Source organism: Acomys minous (assembly GCF_964271855.1).
Source record: "Acomys minous genome assembly, chromosome: 6".
In the NCBI taxonomy this organism is placed as follows: Eukaryota; Metazoa; Chordata; class Mammalia; order Rodentia; family Muridae; genus Acomys; species Acomys minous.
Window position 1 is genome coordinate 109,625,887 of NC_140487.1, and position 17,699 is coordinate 109,643,585.

Consider the following 17,699-nt stretch of genomic DNA (forward strand, 5'->3'; position numbering starts at 1 on the left):
GAAAGCACAGAAACAAAAAAGTGGAGAGGAATAACCCAGCCATCAGGGCTCACCCTTCCCTTCTTTCTCCTTTGTGAGCTGTGAACTTTCTGCCAATAACAACATTTCTAAGGGCGGCGGTTGGTTCACTGAAGCCTAGTAGTTAGCGGTGCTGGGTTTAACTTTTGGTGCCATCAGTTTAAGGGTCACAAACCCCCCTGGCTCTGGTAAGTTTGAGGATTTATTTAATCCACTTTCTGTTAATACTTCGGTTTCCCTCTGGTCAAGTTTCTTACAACCCGCCCCCCCTCCCCAAACCCCGCCAGATCTTCCTGACCTTTGGGGAATATTCAGGCTTCATTAGAAAGCTAGCAAACGGTATCTCAAAATATTGGTTTATAGTCAGTGAATCTTCTTTGGCCTCCAGTTTCCCAGTTCTGTATGGTTATTTCCCCTTTTTTTGTGGGGGGGGGGTTGTCGCAAGGGGTTAATTAGGATTTGTTAAGGGCTTTGCAGAGTAAAGGACAGAGTATTATTAGGGTCTCATGCCCTAAGCCCTGGCCCCAGCCTTTCATCCCAGCCAGTGGCAGAGCCACCCCCTTCTTCAGCAGGCCAGGCCTCTAATCCCCTCTTGAATGTGGCAGCTTCCAAGGAAAGGGACAAGAGGCCTTAACTAGAAACAAAATTCCAGTATAATGAGGTGCGATGAGGGCTGAACCCTCAAGATCCATCCCTAACAAAGTGGAAAGGGAAGACTTAATGGTTCCGTGACTTCCCAGTCCATGGGGGCGATTGTGAGGAGAAAAGCATCCTAAACATCTGAGGAGAGAACAGCTTCAGGACCAAACTTTTTGAGTACCAATAAGTCTTTATTTTCCCAGGGAAGAGAAAGGGGAGGGGAAGTCAGCACGTGTTACAAAAAAATGGTTATACGATAGGAATATTAGTACCCGGATAGAATAATTAAAAAAAAAAAAACCACCATGAAATAAACACCCCAGCAGTGAGGGGGGTCACCCCAGTGGTAGGGGGAGCACCAGAGCCCAAAGAGGCTTAGTCTCCTGCAGTTCAGGAAAAGAGATCAGGGAAAGGACAGACAAGAACACACTTTCCCACCCTCCCTCCCTCCCTCCCTCCCACCCTCCCCATAAATTCAAGATTTCTCACAAAGCTTTGGTTTCTAGCAGTAAACATGGAGTTACATTCGTCCGTCTCCTAGTAACAATCTTGTGGCCACTTTGACGTTAAGTTTCTTGCACCGGCATTAAGTTCCTGAGTGACTTGACTATACATTCATATTCCCTTTCCTGGCCCTTCTGATCCCACTTTCCACAGGGAAGTCCCCACAGCTGCTTCTCTCTACTCACCTAAGGATGGCAGATTAAGTGGGCTTGATGCATCCAAAAGCGAATCGCACCAAGAAATGGTCTTGCCAGGGAGAAATGGCTCCTCCCCCTGCTCCCCCCCCCTCCGCAATCCCTGCACTGAGGAGGCTAAGGTAGGAGGAGAGCCAAGACTCTGAGGCAGGCTTCACCCCAGTTACAGCTGGAGACCCTGTCTCAAAACCGACCAAGCAGAACTGGTCACTGGGTGTTGGGACAAGGGAGGGGACAAGGGGGTGAATTCTTCGGAATTTTTACGTGGTTATTCAGGAATTGTGGAGATGCTTCCAAGTAAACGAGTGTTAAGTTTTCTTAGGAGGGAGAAGAGGAGCTGCTCTAAGGTCAGAGAATGTGGTCCGAAATAGGAAACGGGAAGAGAAACGCAGAAGGGGGAACCATGTTCCAGAGGCTCACTTTGAGAAGAGGACCCCCCCCCACATTTAGGTTTCAGGGGGTGTTGTCTGGTGCAGAACTTTCTGTCAAAGATGCTTTGGCTCTTTTTCTCGAAATACAAAAAGAAGTTTTGTAAACAATAAAACCCAAAAGGAAGAAAAAAAAAACATGAAGACCAACGCATTATATTTACACAACTAGGCCACCTAGCAATCACCAACCAGAGACAGTAAAGTCCTACAAAGGCCAGACAAATACAGTAACTAGGGGTGGGGGCAGCACTGGGGGGTGGGGGGCGGAAACAAACTAGGATCTGACACACGCCCCGCCCCAATGTGCTCTATTGCATTTGCCCCGTTTCAACACAGTGAGGTAGGTTTGCGGCGGTCTCACAGCATTTAAACGCAACCCCCCCTTTCTTTAGCTATCAACCATCTCTGCAGCAGGACAAGCTACTGGCCACAGAGGCCCACACTTGTGAGTCTCCCTGGAAGCCAAGCATGTGAATGGCTAAGGATCCAAGTCCTTGTTTCGTGGACCCAACCCTGGACAGCCCAGTGTGGGAATATGGTATTTATTGGTCTTCAATGACATCCTTACCAGGATAACTCAGTGGCAGAAAGTTCCCTAGCACAGATGAGGCCCGAGGTTCAATCCCCAGAATCTATAGGCAATCAAACAAACAGAAACCTCATCCTCATAAATTTGCATTAAAAAATAAAAACAGCACACACGAACAAACACTCACACCCTGCTGTGCATGGCGCAGGCTTCAACTAGCCTGGCAAAGGATGGATTTGGTGTGGAAAGTTAATCTTGCCCCCTCCACCTGGTCCAGCCTTTCATGTCTCTGTACCACCTTTTCCTGTTTAGACTGATTTCCTCTTTTGCCAAAAAAACCAGATGGAGTCATGGGGCAGCTCAATTCAAACATGAGACATTTTCTAAGGCGAACAGAGGTTTGGTTTTTTTGTTTGTTTGTTTGTTTTTTAAGGACTCCATGGCAGAAAAGCCGGCTGTCATCGGCAAAACATGAGGTAGTTCCATAGGCTGTGCACTCCAAATGGTTGGTCTCCACGGTGATCAAAACAAAAAAGTATTCCTGCTGTGCAGACCTGGAGCTGCTACGGACTTATCCCTGAGATCGCTCAGGTACCTTAGAACACAGTGCAGGAATGAGGGCCTTAAGAGTAAAATACACAAAAATACAAAACCGAATATTTATATTAAGGTTAAAAAAATTCAAAAAAACAAAACAAAAACGCACAAGATACGTCATTCGCACACAGATAGTGCAGTTGGCATCCTGGAGAAAGTGGGACCCAAGGTGCAGTTACCCAAGGGAGCAAATAAATTAAAATCACATTGTCCCAGAAAGGGCTGGGAGTGAGGTAGGAACAGCAGGTCTGCAGTTGTCCCCTCAACCACCCTCTTTGCCTGTCATCACAACCCATTGGTAGAGACCATTCCCAGCACAGCATCCCAGGACTGGGTCATGAGTAAGCAAGATGTGAAAAAAACAAAAAAAACAAAAACAAAAACAAAACAAAAAAAAACCCTTGCCTTGCTCCTGAGAGTTCCTCCCGCAGAACATAGTCGCTGCAGGGTTTAGGCTCATTACGCTTGGTTTTACACTTTGTTTCACACCCTGAAATAGCACACAGCCTTGTACAAAAGGACTTCCCTCCCCCAGCGACTTCTAAAGGCACGCTAAAGTTCCCGGAAAAAAGCGTGCAGGTTCCAGGGCGGTCCCCCTACAAGAGCCTTCACTTGCGGTTGGATGGAGCATGGCAGGAGTTCCTCGGCCTCACCCTTTCCCACCCCAACCAAGGAAAGACAGGGTGACCCCTGGGAACCCCGGCCTGAGATGTATGGCAGTGCAAGCTACCCGCAACCCACCCTTATGCCCGCTTTCTCCACTCTGCCGATGATGCCTCTCTTCCCTGACTCTCCCCAATAGCAAAAGAATGGCCGCCCCTCCTCTGCCTCAATTCTGGGCTTCTGGGAGCAGGGCGGGGCTGTGGATCTCTTCGTCTTCCTCCCGGAAGTAGGCGGGCTTTCCCTGAGAACTGGGGACCTGCTGGGCCTTCAGTGGACATGAAGCCACCATGTGGTTGATGCTTTGGCAGAAGTGGCACTTCTTGGGCTGGGGTGGTAGCTTGCACTCCTTGGCGTGATGGTCGAGACCACCGCAGTTGTAGCACCTGGCACAAGACAGAGACGGTTAATGGTGAGAAGGCGGCGTGGGAAGCATCCCTGCAGCCATCTCCCTTCCCAGTGACCCGTCTCCCGGTTTAAACCTAAGTCTTCTGCCCTTTCCGGATCTATGTAGCTGATCTACAGACTCGCATCAACTTGAAAAGATGAAGAAGTGGAAAAAAGGGCTGGAGAGATGGCTCAGAGGTTAAGGTCACTGACTGGTCCTCCAGAGGTCCTGAGTTCAATTCCCAACAACCACGTGGTGGCTCACAACCATCTATAATGTGATCTGATGCCCTCTTCTGGCCTGCAGGCAGAGCACTGTATACATAATAAATAAATAAATCTTAAAAAAAAAAAAAAAAAAAAAAGGAAGTGGAAAACAGTTGCCAGCTGTGAAGAACAGCTGGATGGGTAGATGAGCCACTCCTGGGTCTTCTGCAGGAGCAGTAAGTGACCTTAAGCCCTATTTACTTACTTACTCATTCTTTTTTTTTTTTTTCTTCTTTTTTTTTTTGTAAAGACGTATAACTGGAAGAGCAGTCAGTGCTCTTAACCTCAGAGCCGTTTCTCCAGGCCCCGTATTCATTCATTTTTAAGCCAAGGTCTCAGCCGGGCGTGGTGGCGCACGCCTTTAATCCCAGCACTCAGGAGGCAGAGGCAGATGGATTGCTGTGCGTTTGAGGCCAGTCTTGTCTACAAAGAGAGTCCAGAACAACCAAGGCTACACAGAGAGACCTTGTCTCGAAAAACCAAAAAGAAAAGAAAAAAAAAAAAAAAAGAAAAAAAAAGAAAGAAAACGATTTTTTTTTTTTTGCTTTTTTTTTGAGACAGGGTTTCTCTGTGTAGCCTTGGCTATCCTGGAACCCATGCTGTAGACCAGGCTGGCTTCAAATTCAGAGATCCGCCTGCCTCTGCCTCCCTGAGTGCGACACCACCACCTAACAGGAATTTTTAAAAGCCAAATTATAAACTCTTCAGAGACTAAGAGGTCTTAACCCCCATAGCAAAACGGCAGACACTAACCAATTAACTGGAGGCTGGTAAAGGAAAACTGATATACCATCTTAGCCCATCACTCACGTATTCACAGTGCCCTTTGCGGAATTCTAAAGTCATCACAGACAGATAACATCACTCTTCACAATAGAGGCTCAGTGGGTTAGTTTCAAGCCAACCATGACTGCATTGCCAGAGACCACAGGCTTAAATTAAATTATCTTCAGCAATGTGATTCAAGTGGCAGCCCGAGTGAGCCCACCCAGTCTCGACAATTTACGCAAGCCACCAGCTGCCTTCTGGGCCATACCTGTCTCCTTTGGATCTTCGTTTCTGCGTGTTCTTCCCCTTTGGCCGCCGCTCACTCCCAATACAGAACACCCCACCAGGGCCAGTGACACGGATGGATTCCAGACCCTTGGCCGATTTCTTAAAGGTGAACTCCACGGCCTCGCCTTCCTTGAGGCTCCGGAAACCTTCCATGTGCAGCTTACTCTATCGAACAGAGACAGGATTTTACGATTTGCTTCCATAAATAAGGTGGCGCACGCTTGTAATCCCAGCTCCTGGGAGGCAGAGGCAGGTGGATCTCTCTGAGTTCGAGGCCAGCCTGGTTCACAAAGTGAGCCCAGGACAGCCAAGGCTGCACAGAGAAACCCTGTCTCAGGGAGGGGAAAAACAAAAACAAAAAACAAAACTACAAACCTGTAACTTGTTCCTGTAAGAGAAAGAAAAGCGACAGCATGCCCATTCCACAAACGAGAAATCCGCACCCAAAGCTGAGCGTGGCAGCACATGCCTGCCACCCCAGCCTGACACCAGTGTGGACTGTATGAGACCTGTCTCCAAAGACAAACAGTGACATCCCCCCCAAACTAGTGAATTCTGCGGTCCCCATAAAAACAAGAAGAAAGCACCTCCATTCTTAGGACATACACATACTGATTGCTGTGTTTATAGTGACTAAGATATTACAATTGGTGGTACAAGCCTTTAATCTCAGAATCTGGGAGACAAAAGCAGACAGATCTCTGAGGTCTAGATTAGCCTGGCCTATATATTGGGATATGTTTCGGGCCAGCCAGGACTACATAGTGAGATCCCAATCTCCCCCCACCCCCACCCCCCAAAAAGAACTAAAACTGTACAGAATAAAAATACAGCGAAGAGGGCAAAAAAATTAATGGATGAATATGAGAACACTTGTCTAGTTCTGTAATCTTTGTTTTTTGTTTGTTTGGTTTGGTTTTTCCAGACAGGCTGTAGCCTTGGCTGTCCTGGACTCCCTTTGTAGACAGGCTGGCCTCGAACTCACAATGTGCTGGGATTAAAGGCGTGTGCCACCACTGCCGGGCCTCAGTTCTGTAATCTTTTAGATTGAGACCATGAAGATCATGTTACTAAAAACTGAAGTCAGTTTCAGGGCAAGGACTGAAATGGAGGAATGTCATGAGGAGAGTCCAGGAACGTGTGGAGAAACTAATAGGTGACGACCATTTCTGGCTAGCTTGGAACTCTCTCTATAGACCAGGCTGTCCCCAAACTCAAGTGATCTGTCTGTCTCTGCCTCCTACATACTGGAATTACTGCCTGGCTCAAAATACATCAACTGTAGGCAGGAGAGATGGCTCAGAGGTTAAGAGCACTGGTTGTTCTTCCAAAGGTCCTGAGTTCAATTCCCGGCAACCACATGGTGGCTCACAACCATCTATCTATAATGAGATCCAGCGCCCTCTTCTGGCCTGCAAGCAGAATACTGTATAAGTAATAAATAAAATCTTTAAAAAAAAAAAAATCAAATGCAAGTAAATACCTAATTGCTAAGAAAAAAAGAACTGCTACAGTACTAATCTGAGAGTTCAGGCAGGAGGCTGAGACAGGAGGAAGGTAAGTTCAAGGCCAGGACGGTCTCAAAACTGAACAACAAAAACCTGTAAAAGTCAGAAACAATAAAAACAAATCTGCAAAAGCTACTACATACTTAGGAGGAAACCACATAAATGTAAGTGGGCCAGACATAGTGCTACATCTCTACCTATCCCCCAATTCCAGCACTCAGGGGCTGGGCAGAAAGTTCCAGCTGAGACTGGAGGCCAGCCTGGGTCACATAGTTTCTTCAAGACCAGAACACTTAAGAGTGACATATCTATTTTAAAAGACATTAAGAGGCTGGCAGGATGGCACAGTGGGTAGAGTCAGTGCTCCTGAGCCTGAAAACTTAAGTTCAGTCTTTTGAACCCACAGGATAGTAGGACAGATTGCTACTACTGGTTTTTTGACCTCCACATGCAAACTGTGGCATGTGTGCTATACAGACAGACACACGCACACACTTAAAAAGTATGAAGAAGACAAATGCTTTGGTTGTTCATGTCACATTTTGGTACCTAATTTTGTCGCATTTTTAGATGAATGGATGAAGTGTGGGTTTCTGGTTTGAGGCAGGGTCTCACTATGCATTGACTGACCTCAAATCCATGATTCTCCTGCCTCAGCCTCCAAAGTATTGCAATTAGACATGTATTCTAGGGCAATGAAGTAGGTTTGCTTATTCTCTTTAGTTTTGTTCGTTCCTTTGTTTTGGACAGCTGGGTTGCCCAAGCCTCTCTCAAATTTGTCAGCTACAGAGAGAGAGTCTCTTGCCACTACCTTCTTGGGCAGCTGGGACCACACGGACATGCCCAACCAGGATCATAAATTAGTTGATTTGGAATGGTAATAGGGAAGGAAACACTATGAATGTAAGTAAGGATTTAGGACAATTTCTATGGAATAGTTTTCTGCAAACACTGCAGATTGTACCAAAACTTGAAAAACACAGCCCTTTTAAAAAGCAGGGGACACTAGTCATCAGAGGGACTAAGAATCCCTATGTTCACAGCTGTCACCTTACTGCCTACCACATCCCTTGCTCATTAGTGCAGCGGACAGCACCTCCTAGCCGTTAGGGTCTTTGAGATTCTGGGTGTCTAACTAAGTCACCGCAGGGCATAGGACTGAATGGTAGGGTGCTTGGCTACCAAACAGTGGGACAGAGGTTCCACCTGCCTCTGCCTCCCTAGGGCTGGGTTTGAAGGTGTGAGCCACCCGAGGCCATCCTGGTCTACAAAGAGTTCCAGGCCAGACATGGTTACGGAGAGACCCTAGTCCACCCGCCCGTAGAGAAAAATGAGTTCAGAGAAACAAGGGGGACACTGTGCACCCAGCCAGGGCTGTCTGAGAGCATTAACACGTGCCACCGCGATGCTAACTGGCAGAACACTTCTCAGGTGGAACACGAATCATCCTTCACCATTTTAACTGTGGTTATAATGTAGTTGACACTACACAAAACCAAACTTCCATCAAGGGTGTGGGCGCCACAGCCATCCTCAAGGTTCATCAAAACGTGAGCTCTCTCACTAGGCCTTAAGACTCCTCAGAAAAGTCAGCTAAGCAATGGTTTTCTCCTTCCTCCTCCTCCTTCTTTTATCTCCCCCCCCCCCTTTAATTTTGAGACAGGCTCTCACTTACGTAGCCTTGATTGGCCTAGAATTCACTATGCAGACCAGGCTGCCTGAACTCAAAGGACTCGCTCTTTCTTTCTTTCTTTCTTTTTTTTTTTTTTTTTTTTTTGTTTTTTTTGAGAAAAGGTCTCTGTGTAACAGCCTTGGCTGTCCTAGAGTCACTTTGTAGACCAGCCTGGCCTCGAACTCAGTGATCCGCCTGCCTCTGCCTCCCGAGTGCTGGGATTACAGGCGAACGCCACCATGTCTGGCTGGACCTGCTCATTTTTAAACCAGCGTTTATCTTGCTATGTAGCCCAGGTTGGCACTTAACTGGAGAATAACAGATGCGGGCCTGTAATAGGCATCTTACAGTCTGCAGTATCTTCCAATCTAAAAAGACTGTTAGGTCCAGATTCTGGTGGGCACAGACTTACTAACCTCGAATTAAATACTTCACTATTATTTCTAATTATCTCATCATAGAAAGATTGCAAAGTATGTTCTTTAACTTTTGGAGGGGGGGGGAGCGTGGTTGGTCCCAGACAAGGTTTCTCTTGTGTAGCCTTGGCTGCCCTGAACTCGCTTTGTAGATCAGGCTGGCCTCAAACTCACAGCAATTCACCTGCCTCTTTCACTTTTTATGAAGCGTGCTTGGGATGGACCTCAGGGCCACACACTGCTCAGCATACTCTACCCTAGATCCGCTCCCTGACTCCCCTCCCCCCTCCCAGGAATATCCAGGGTGTGATGACTTCCAGCCTCAATTTGACGTACAATGTTCAAAAGGACCGACCTTCACGCCACCAGCGCACAGAAACCACCCTGAAACCGCTTCTAAAAAAAAAAAAAAAAAAGCCAAGGGGAGAGCTACCTACAGAGGTCCGGGAGGAGCCGCTAACCAGGTAATGCCTGCCTAGGTCCAGCTGTGTGTGACCCAGCAGACAAGTGGTGGTTAAGAAGAACTGGGTCTATGAGCCTGCCCCCTCCTCGCTCATTTGTAAAATGGAGTATATATACACTGATTTTATGGTTGTGTGGTTGAGGTTTAATGCATGAAGCGCAGTTAACACTTCATCAGCTGGGTATAAACCCTCAGGGAGTAGCAATTATCTAGCTTTCAGGCTGGATGGAGACAGGTTAACAGTAAGAGGCAACACTTAGAGGAACTCTGCTCGGATTACTAACCATTCATAGGAACGCAAGAAAGAAAGAAATAAGTAAATAAATAAATAGCCCCTCACTGAGAACATCTTCTTTTCCTCCACACACTCTCCTACAACTAGTGAGCCCAAGGGACGAACGTAAGTAGGTAAGGCGAGGAGATTGAATACCCCCACTCACCCACCCATCCACACCCCCCTACCCCCCCACTCACCCACCCATCCTCACCCCCACCCCCACCCCCCCACCCCCCCACTCACCCACCCATCCACACTAGTGAGCCCAAGGGACAAACGTAAGTAGGTAAGGCGAGGAGATTGAATACCCCCACTCACCCACCCATCCACACCCCCCTACCCCCCCACTCACCCACCCATCCTCACCCCCACCCACCCACCCACACCCCCACCCCCCCACACTAGTGAGCCCAAGGGACAAACGTAAGTAGGTAAGGCGAGGAGATTGAATACCCCCACTCACCCACCCCCACCCCCCTACCCCCCCACTCACCCACCCATCCACACCCCCACCCACTCACCCACACCCCCACCCACCCACCCACACCCACCCCCACTCACCCACTCCCACCCCCACTCCCTCACCCCCACCCACCCACCCACACCCCCACCCACTCACCCCCACCCCCACCCCTGGTTCTCCTTCACTGGAGATCTGCTTAAGAACCTCAACATAAAGGCTAGGCAGGATTTAGACTGGTGGTCTCCAGGGGTGGCTGCCCCTCCCCTCCCCCACTCCTTTCTAAAACATAGTTCGAATTCTTCTCTTATCAGATAGGTAATCAGTGTGCAGCCCCACCAAGCCAGACTCCCAGGGCCAGCAGCTAAAAGGAGCCTGAAATTCTTCTACCAGCCCCCACCACCCACCCCCAAGTCCACCCCCAACCACACACAAAGCAGGGCCCCGCCCCTCTCTCCCCATCCCCTCCAAAAAGAAAAGGCCCTGGGGGGGGGAGGGGCATGGCCTGAGCTCCCCCAATAGAGCCCAGCCCCGGGGAACAAAGAGTTGACACTGGTTGGTTCTGGTGGTCAGATTCCTGGAGTTCCAAGGCACAGATACCAGCACACCCCCCCCCCCCTTAGAAAGGCTCACCCCTGCCCTCCCCCACATTCAAAGCCGACCAGTTCCTTCCTTCCTTCCCACTAGGGTCAGGGTGAGAGGAATGGATTCAGAACCTCTTCTCCAGTCAGACCTGGGGGAAGGGGAAGTTTGCTGGTCACCTAGCAGCCATCTTTTCCACTACCCTCTCCTCCTGCCAGGATGGACTGACTAGGGAGGAGGCCAAGTCCTTACCGCGGAGGATAGAATATCTCAACGGCAAGAGGGGAAGGGTCCCATTTTCCTTTTCCAACCTGTTGAAGTTAAGTCTAGTCAGGTGGGCAGCCCGCTTGGCCCACCGCAGGGGGGAAGATGACACTCTGAAGAGTTTTCAGCATTTCCTCTCTGGTGCCCCGCCGCCCTCTTCTGTTACAGCACTTCCTGGCTTCTGCTTCTTATTTTTGACGAATCCCCACCCGCCCCCACACCAAACATCCACCCCCCCCAGCCCAGCCTCAACATTTGCCCAAACCCATATATATACTAGGTCATCTGAGAGACCCAGAACTAAGCGAAGGCTCTGATTCTTGGACTCATTTGTCAAAGCTACATTTCCGACTGTCCCGTCTCTTCTGTTCAGCTCACACTGGTTCTTTCTTTATGGGAGAGTTTCACTGTACCCCACCTAGCTTTACAAGGCCCCGAACCAGGGCCATTCCAGTCCTGAGTCACCCCCACGCATGGCTCAGACCAGTTCTGGGCTCAGGAACCAAAATGTGCGTCAATGTTTTCTTTTGACGGGGCAGGGAGCCTAAACGCTCAATCCCACGTGCCATCACAACCAGAAGGTCCATAAAATGCTGTGGAAGTGGTTAGTATCGCGCTGCTCAAGAGGGGAGACCTGATCACAGACCCTAATGAAACAAGAGCAGCCAAGTACGTATTTGGGAGAGCCGGGCAGAGGGAGTGTCCTGTCCCGGAGGAGCTGGAGATAAAAATAAACACCTTGAACATCACACTTACAAGAAAGAACAAGTGTCAGGCAGATCGCCATGAATCCGGTTCTGCTAGCCAGCAAGATCCAATAAGGCAAGTCGGATACCAGTTTTTGTTATTGTTCCTAGATGTACTTTTAAACTCCTAAATAATACCTTTTAATTTTAAAGACTCAACACTAATGTTCACAGTGCTGGGTGGTTGCCAGAGGCTTCGCCTTTGGTATCCTAAATGTCCCCAACCTAAGGTTAACTGCCATTCACCTCGGCTCAGTGGCCAGGACCAAGTGCTCCTCCACCGCTCTCCACCAGGTGGTGCATCGGCCTATTGCAGCCAAGGAGACTTGTTCGCACTGGCACCTCAGCTCCTCATGGTGGCTTTCTTGGTCCTTGGCATCCTCAAGAAGCTGGTGTGACAAGGACCGGGTCCTTTCTTTCTTCCTATCTCACCCTGACCCTAAGCCATAAACAAGGGGGGGGGGGCAGTGGGAGTGAAAAGCTTTTTCACTCTGGCATAGAATTTATGCCAGAACCATAGGGGGAAAAAGCCGGATTCTAACAGCAACATGAAATCATGCTTAAAAGGTGTGTACAATTATGAATGTTTCCTGCTCCAAACGCCCAGGCGTGAGCTACACAGCCCTGACCGTCATGCAGGTGACATTCTCTCAAATAAATAAATAAATAAATAATAAAATCATCTTTGATGTGTAACTTCTGACTAGGAATGTTTGAGCAATGGCTGTACCCTATACCTGGGACCAAGTCACTGAAAAAACCACCGATAGCGCACGGCAGGCAACAATGTCACAAGGCCAAAACTGACCATATTGCAAACTTCGCTTGGAATGGTGGCAAAGTCCTTACCCGGGACGTTCTCCGAAAGCGTATCTGCTCAGAAAGAGGACGCCAAATATTTCATAATGCCAAAATAAACACATTTTAAGCCACCTTTCCCCCATTGACACAGGAATGACAGGCAGTGTCCTAGGTTTCATTCCAAGATGAAGCCAAAGTTCTGGGGTTTGGAATAACCCTACAAATACGCAGGACACTCCATGGTGCCGGGCCACATCCTAACCAGTCCAGAAGAAGCAGCTTCACCCACAACCTGTCCGCATGTCCCCTCCTGGTGAAGACACACAGAGTCTACTCCTGATCCTCCAAAGTCCTCAAAACACTGGTAACTTCATCTCAACTTTTTTCCCCCTTTCCACGTTCTTCCATTTAGAGCAAGTGTGTACTATAAAACCGCCCAGACAGCCAAGTTCTTCTTTTCAAAGGACGTCCACAATGGTCGAGACAGGGTAGGGCATCAGTAACTAGGCACAGTGTTATAAAGCAGGAAAGCAAGATGCCACAAGCGCACTTCAATCCAGCCCCTCAGAGGATGCTCTGAGGATGCCACTAAGGCATTTTCTAGAGGTAGAAGCCACTGGGGCTCAAGCAAGCAGTTGGTTTAGATTAAATTTCTGTGTCAATATTGAATTTTTTTTTTGTTTCCAAACCAAACTTAATACCTTTGCTAACTACTTTTTTTTTTTTTTTGTCTTTACCTATAAGCTGAAAGGCCAGTAAAAACTTTTTGGTTCTAGCACTGGAGGGATCTGGAGGTGTGAGGATCAAGGACAGCCTGTGTCACTTAAAAACAAAACAAAAAAGTAAAAAAAAGTAAATTAAATAAAAACCAAACCTATGTTCTGGTTTACGTTTGGAACCACAGGAAACTCGCTCGAGTTAACCCAAAACTTAAAAGTGGCCAGAGACAGACTCTTAACAGTCCCGACAAATACCTTGCTAACTATTTCTCCATCAGAAGTGATTCTTGCCTCCCAAGGGACATTTTGGCAAGAATCAGAGACATTTTTCACAACTAATTAATCCCAGACACAGATTTCAACATCTAAAAAGACCTTAGGGCTGAATAAAATGAGTGTTAGAGAAACCTGTCTTATAGCTCCTCACCCTACTCTTTTCCCAGGGAACAGAATGAAAGATATACAAATCAGGCACTGAAGACGCCAAAGCAAAGCAGTGTCACCTAACTACAGGTCAGCTGAGCTATATATATACACAAAGACTAGCAGGGCTGCCTGCACTACAGTGTGAGGCGCTGTCTCAAAATATAAATATAAATAAAGTATGTGCATTGGCACAAGGGCAGTGGTCAACAGGGTGCTAGTAAGTTTATTACCTCAATCTCAGAAGGGTCTTCCCTAATCCCCTCTCTCTCCATGGCTCGGCAAAAGGTCACCTTGCAACAATTCCACCCCCACCCCCACCCAATTCTACCCCATCACCAGAGCCCAGCAACTGGAGAGCGGAAAAGTTTCACTGTTAAAGGATTTCTTCCCCTCTCTAGCCTCCCTGAGGAAAGCAAACAAGTTTTAAGGATTATCCTGTATCTACACAGTTCCTCCCCCCCTCAAGAGACACCTCAGGTCACACAGCCAACTTACAGCTAGATCTCGGGCCAGCTCAAGCGCCAGCAGCAAGCTGTGGTGAAACACCAGTTACAGTGTGTGTGGAGAGTGGAGGTTAGAAGGGGACTTCTTCAAATATGGGTGCCTTTGGCCTGGGCCTTTAATTCCAACATCCAGGAGGCAGAGGCAGGCAAATGCTCTTGAGTTAGAGACCAGCATGGTTTGACAAGAGTAAATTTCAGGGCAGTCACAGTTACACAGTGAGACCCTGTCTCAGGAGGAGGAGGAAGAGGAGGGGGAGGGGGAGGAGAAAGAAAGCCAAACACACAAAACCCACACATGTGGGCTGGTGGACATCCTTCCAAGCTAGTCTATACTGAAGACTCCAGTGACATCTATAGCTGTCCAGTTGCTATAGAGCCTAAGTGAGGCGCAGCTCCTACATTTATCCCAACACGTTCTCTCAGAGGGAACATTCTCCTCAGTGCCTCCCTACTTCAGCCTCTGGAAAAGAGTGTTGGACCTCCTTCATATCCTGGCTTCCCAAAACTGGGGAAGTTGTCCAGCCCAGGAAATATTGTAATCTCCGTGATTGGATAAATGGAAGGGGGGGGGGGGAGGCTTGCCACCCGTCCTCCGCTGAGGAGGGGCCATTCCAAACTGGTTCCTGTAATAAAGTGATTTAATAGCTCTAAGGGGCCAATTCCCTACTCTCTCACAATTGCTTCCTGTGGGTTATCATTCACCTATGTAAATGAGATGGGGGCACAAAGCCACCATCCGAAAACCAGCAGTGTGGTGGTAGAGATAGGGGGGTGGGGGGTGGGGGCAAGAAATTTAAAGAGTACTGTCGCAGGTCCCTTAAGCAAACACATGGTTCCGTGAAGCCCAGTGACCCTAAGACACCAACAGCAAAGAGCTGGTCTCCAAGTGCCTTCAACTCAAAGCTACCTAGCTTTCCCCTTCTTTAACCTCCTGCCTGGAGGGGCAGTGCTCAGACTTTTCCAGCAGCCTCCAACCAGTCCATCCTGCATCTCCTTCCCCACCCCTCCCCCTCAAGAACGCCATCCCTCAGGCTCCAACTCTTAATCCCCACATCCTCCTTTCCCCTCCCCCCACAGCTCCTAAAGCTAACCTCCCTGAAGTAACCCCTCCCTGCCCGGCCCGGGTGTCAAGCTCCGGGGCCAGGGATTAGCAACTTCTTTCCTGGTCCAGCCTTAAACACAGAATGTGGAAAAAGGGAGAGCGGCAGGCACTTCCTCTCCACCATGGAACGGGCCCGCTGGAGCCGCCCGGAGGATGTTAAGGGAGGGAAACTTGAAGGCTCTACTCCGTGCCTTGTTTAGGGTTAGGAATGTTAGGGACAGCAATCAATGGCCGTCTGGGGCCATAAATGCCAAGCTAAGGAGAATAGGGCCAGAGGCCACCCCTCCCTCTCCTCCACCGCCTGCCCCCCCCCACCCGACACTGAATTTCACTCCCTACTGCGTTGCCCTTCTTTAACTGAGAACTTGGGATTGCACCGATCCCCAAGTCCCCCCTGTATTGGCCCAGTCAGGAATAGAAAACCTGGGTCCTTAAAGTCTCCTTCGTTCCAGGCAGGACCGGGTGGACGGCAGAGGTGCCTGCCAGTCCTCAACTGTAACCGCCCCCCCCCCCCCGGGAAGCTTTTCAGCCCATACATCGATCCTTCCGGGATCTGCCAAACCTGCACTGGCCATAGGACCTGGCTTTGGGTGGCCACTTGACTGAGACAGGGGAAGAGCCTGACGTCGCAGGTTTATGCTGGTGGGTAGGGTGGCAAATTAGCCACCCTCTCCTCCCTACAAACTACATTCAGACCTTCAGAACTCAGGGCGCTAACGCCTGACTCAGAAACTGCATGTGCTTTCCTGGTCGGCCTGCTCGCCCTCCCCCACCGGCAAGCACAATACAACCTTAGTTTCTGCCACATGGGGTCACCTCCCTGGCCCCTGCTCCCTTCCCAGGGGAAAGAGGTAATAGACACGTGGTAAGCCGGAGGGGTTCCCGGAAGGGGGCGGGGAGGGGGTGCTGGTAGTCAGCGGTGCCTCCTTCTTGCTCCTCCGTAGTAACTCGAAACTCGAAATTGGGGTGTCCTGGCAAGGATAAGGACGCACAATGAGGGTCCTTTATCTCTACCAATCCAACTGGAGAGGCCATCAGGCAAACCCATCCATATGAGCTCCTAATCTTTTTTTTTTTCCACCTAACAAAGTTATCAGAATCAGTCTCACCTGGTGCACAAAGACGTCCACCGGGGGGTCGAGCGCGACCCCGGCGCGGGCGGTCATAGACAGGAAGCCGAACCCCATGCGCACGTTGAACCACTTACAGATGCCGGCCCCGTGCAGCAGCTGCGGCTCGTCTGCCGCCCGGGCCGCGTCAGCCGGCGCCTCTTCAGGCGTCTTCTCCGCTGCCTTGGAGCAGCCACCTGGAGACAGGGAGGGCCAGGTGATCAGCTGGGGGGGGGACCCAGGAATCGTTGGACCCTCTCAGGGACCCGGCTGGGAGATCTCGATGTTGAACCCACGAATAGACACCCAGGAGGAGGCAGCTACCAAGCAGCTGGTAAGAAGAAACCTGTCCCAAGCTTCCACCAAGGATGCTGATGCCCCGAAAGTTTGGCTTGTCTTCCTACAACATGTTGCCCGTGCACACGCGGCGGGACAGGCCCCTCCTCTTCTCTCCCTCCGCCCCCACAGGCTAGGCTTACAAGCCACTGGAACACCAGGGTTCCCTGGTCCAGAGATGGCCCCAAGAAGGAGGAGGCCGCGGGGACTTGGGGTCCCGCGGGCAAGTCCGTGGGACACTTTCCCAACCTCCCTTCTGTTTAGCTCTTGGGTGCCCTGCACTCTAAGGTGTGCCCATCAAATCGCAAGCTCGAACCTGCAAACTGCTGGTTGGACACCGAGCCCATGGTTGTCGGCTGAGCCCGTGGCCCCGGGCCCCAGGTCGGGCAGCTGCTAGCCCTAGAGAAGTCCGGAGGCAAAGGGGTGGTTCGGAGAAGAGGCTGCTACATCTTCCCCCGCACAATAGCGGTGGGAGGGCCCACGGCTTTTCAAAGGCTCCCAAATTCTAAAAGACAATGACCCAACCCCCCGCGGGCAGCCCCCTCCCCTCCCCTCTCTCCTTTACCCCTCCCTTTCCCTCCGGCTCTGGCTCCGGCCCTCCCCCCACCGCTCTGGTCTCTGACACCTCTGGGGTGTCCCTTCCCAGAACCTTGAGATTTGACACCCCCCTCCACAGACACACATCTGGAGATGGGGGGGTCTTTTGCCCTAGAAGTCTTGAGTACCCCAGAATTTGGGATACTGCACTTTGAGTTCTCAGTGCGGGGACCCAAAGCAGACACAGGTGGGGGAATCCAGTGGGGGGGGGGGGCGCGTAGTTTTATAGCCACGTGACCACACACACACACACACACACACACACACACACACACACACAAACACACACCACCCCCACCCCCCGGGCAGATAATTATACATTCCAGAGAGTTGGGGGAGGGAGGTGTGAGCCTGGTAGCGCTGTCCAATCAGAAACACAAACCACCTGTCAAGGGAGAAATGGATGAGCCCTCCCCCAGCCCCTCAGCGCCCCTCC

The 17,699-nt window shown here is 50.0% G+C and overlaps 1 protein-coding gene across 1 annotated transcript; it reads right to left on the bottom strand.

Moving 5' to 3' along the window:
- Positions 1 to 827: 827 nt before the first annotated feature.
- Positions 828 to 17,111, bottom strand: LIN28A (lin-28 homolog A). Its single transcript, XM_084785300.1, has 4 exons — positions 16,983 to 17,111; positions 16,331 to 16,527; positions 5,263 to 5,447; positions 828 to 3,958 (listed from the first exon to the last, which is right to left on the bottom strand). Exons 1-4 carry the CDS (start codon positions 17,011 to 17,013, stop codon positions 3,742 to 3,744), a joined length of 630 nt encoding a protein of 209 aa, XP_084641426.1. The 5' UTR covers positions 17,014 to 17,111; the 3' UTR covers positions 828 to 3,741.
- Between the last annotated feature and the right edge of the window lie 588 nt (positions 17,112 to 17,699).

What these genes read in the sequence shown, in the direction of transcription:
- LIN28A (XM_084785300.1), bottom strand. Translation starts at nt 17,013, where the DNA reads ATGGGCTCGGTGTCCAACCAGCAGTTTGCAG. An exon ending in GTCCAACCAGCAGTTTGCAG is followed by an intron (nt 16,528 to 16,982) that starts GTTCGAGCTTGC and finishes CCCTGTCTCCAG; the next exon opens with GTGGCTGCTCCAAGGCAGCG. An exon ending in TGGACGTCTTTGTGCACCAG is followed by an intron (nt 5,448 to 16,330) that starts GTGAGACTGATT and finishes TCTGTTCGATAG; the next exon opens with AGTAAGCTGCACATGGAAGG.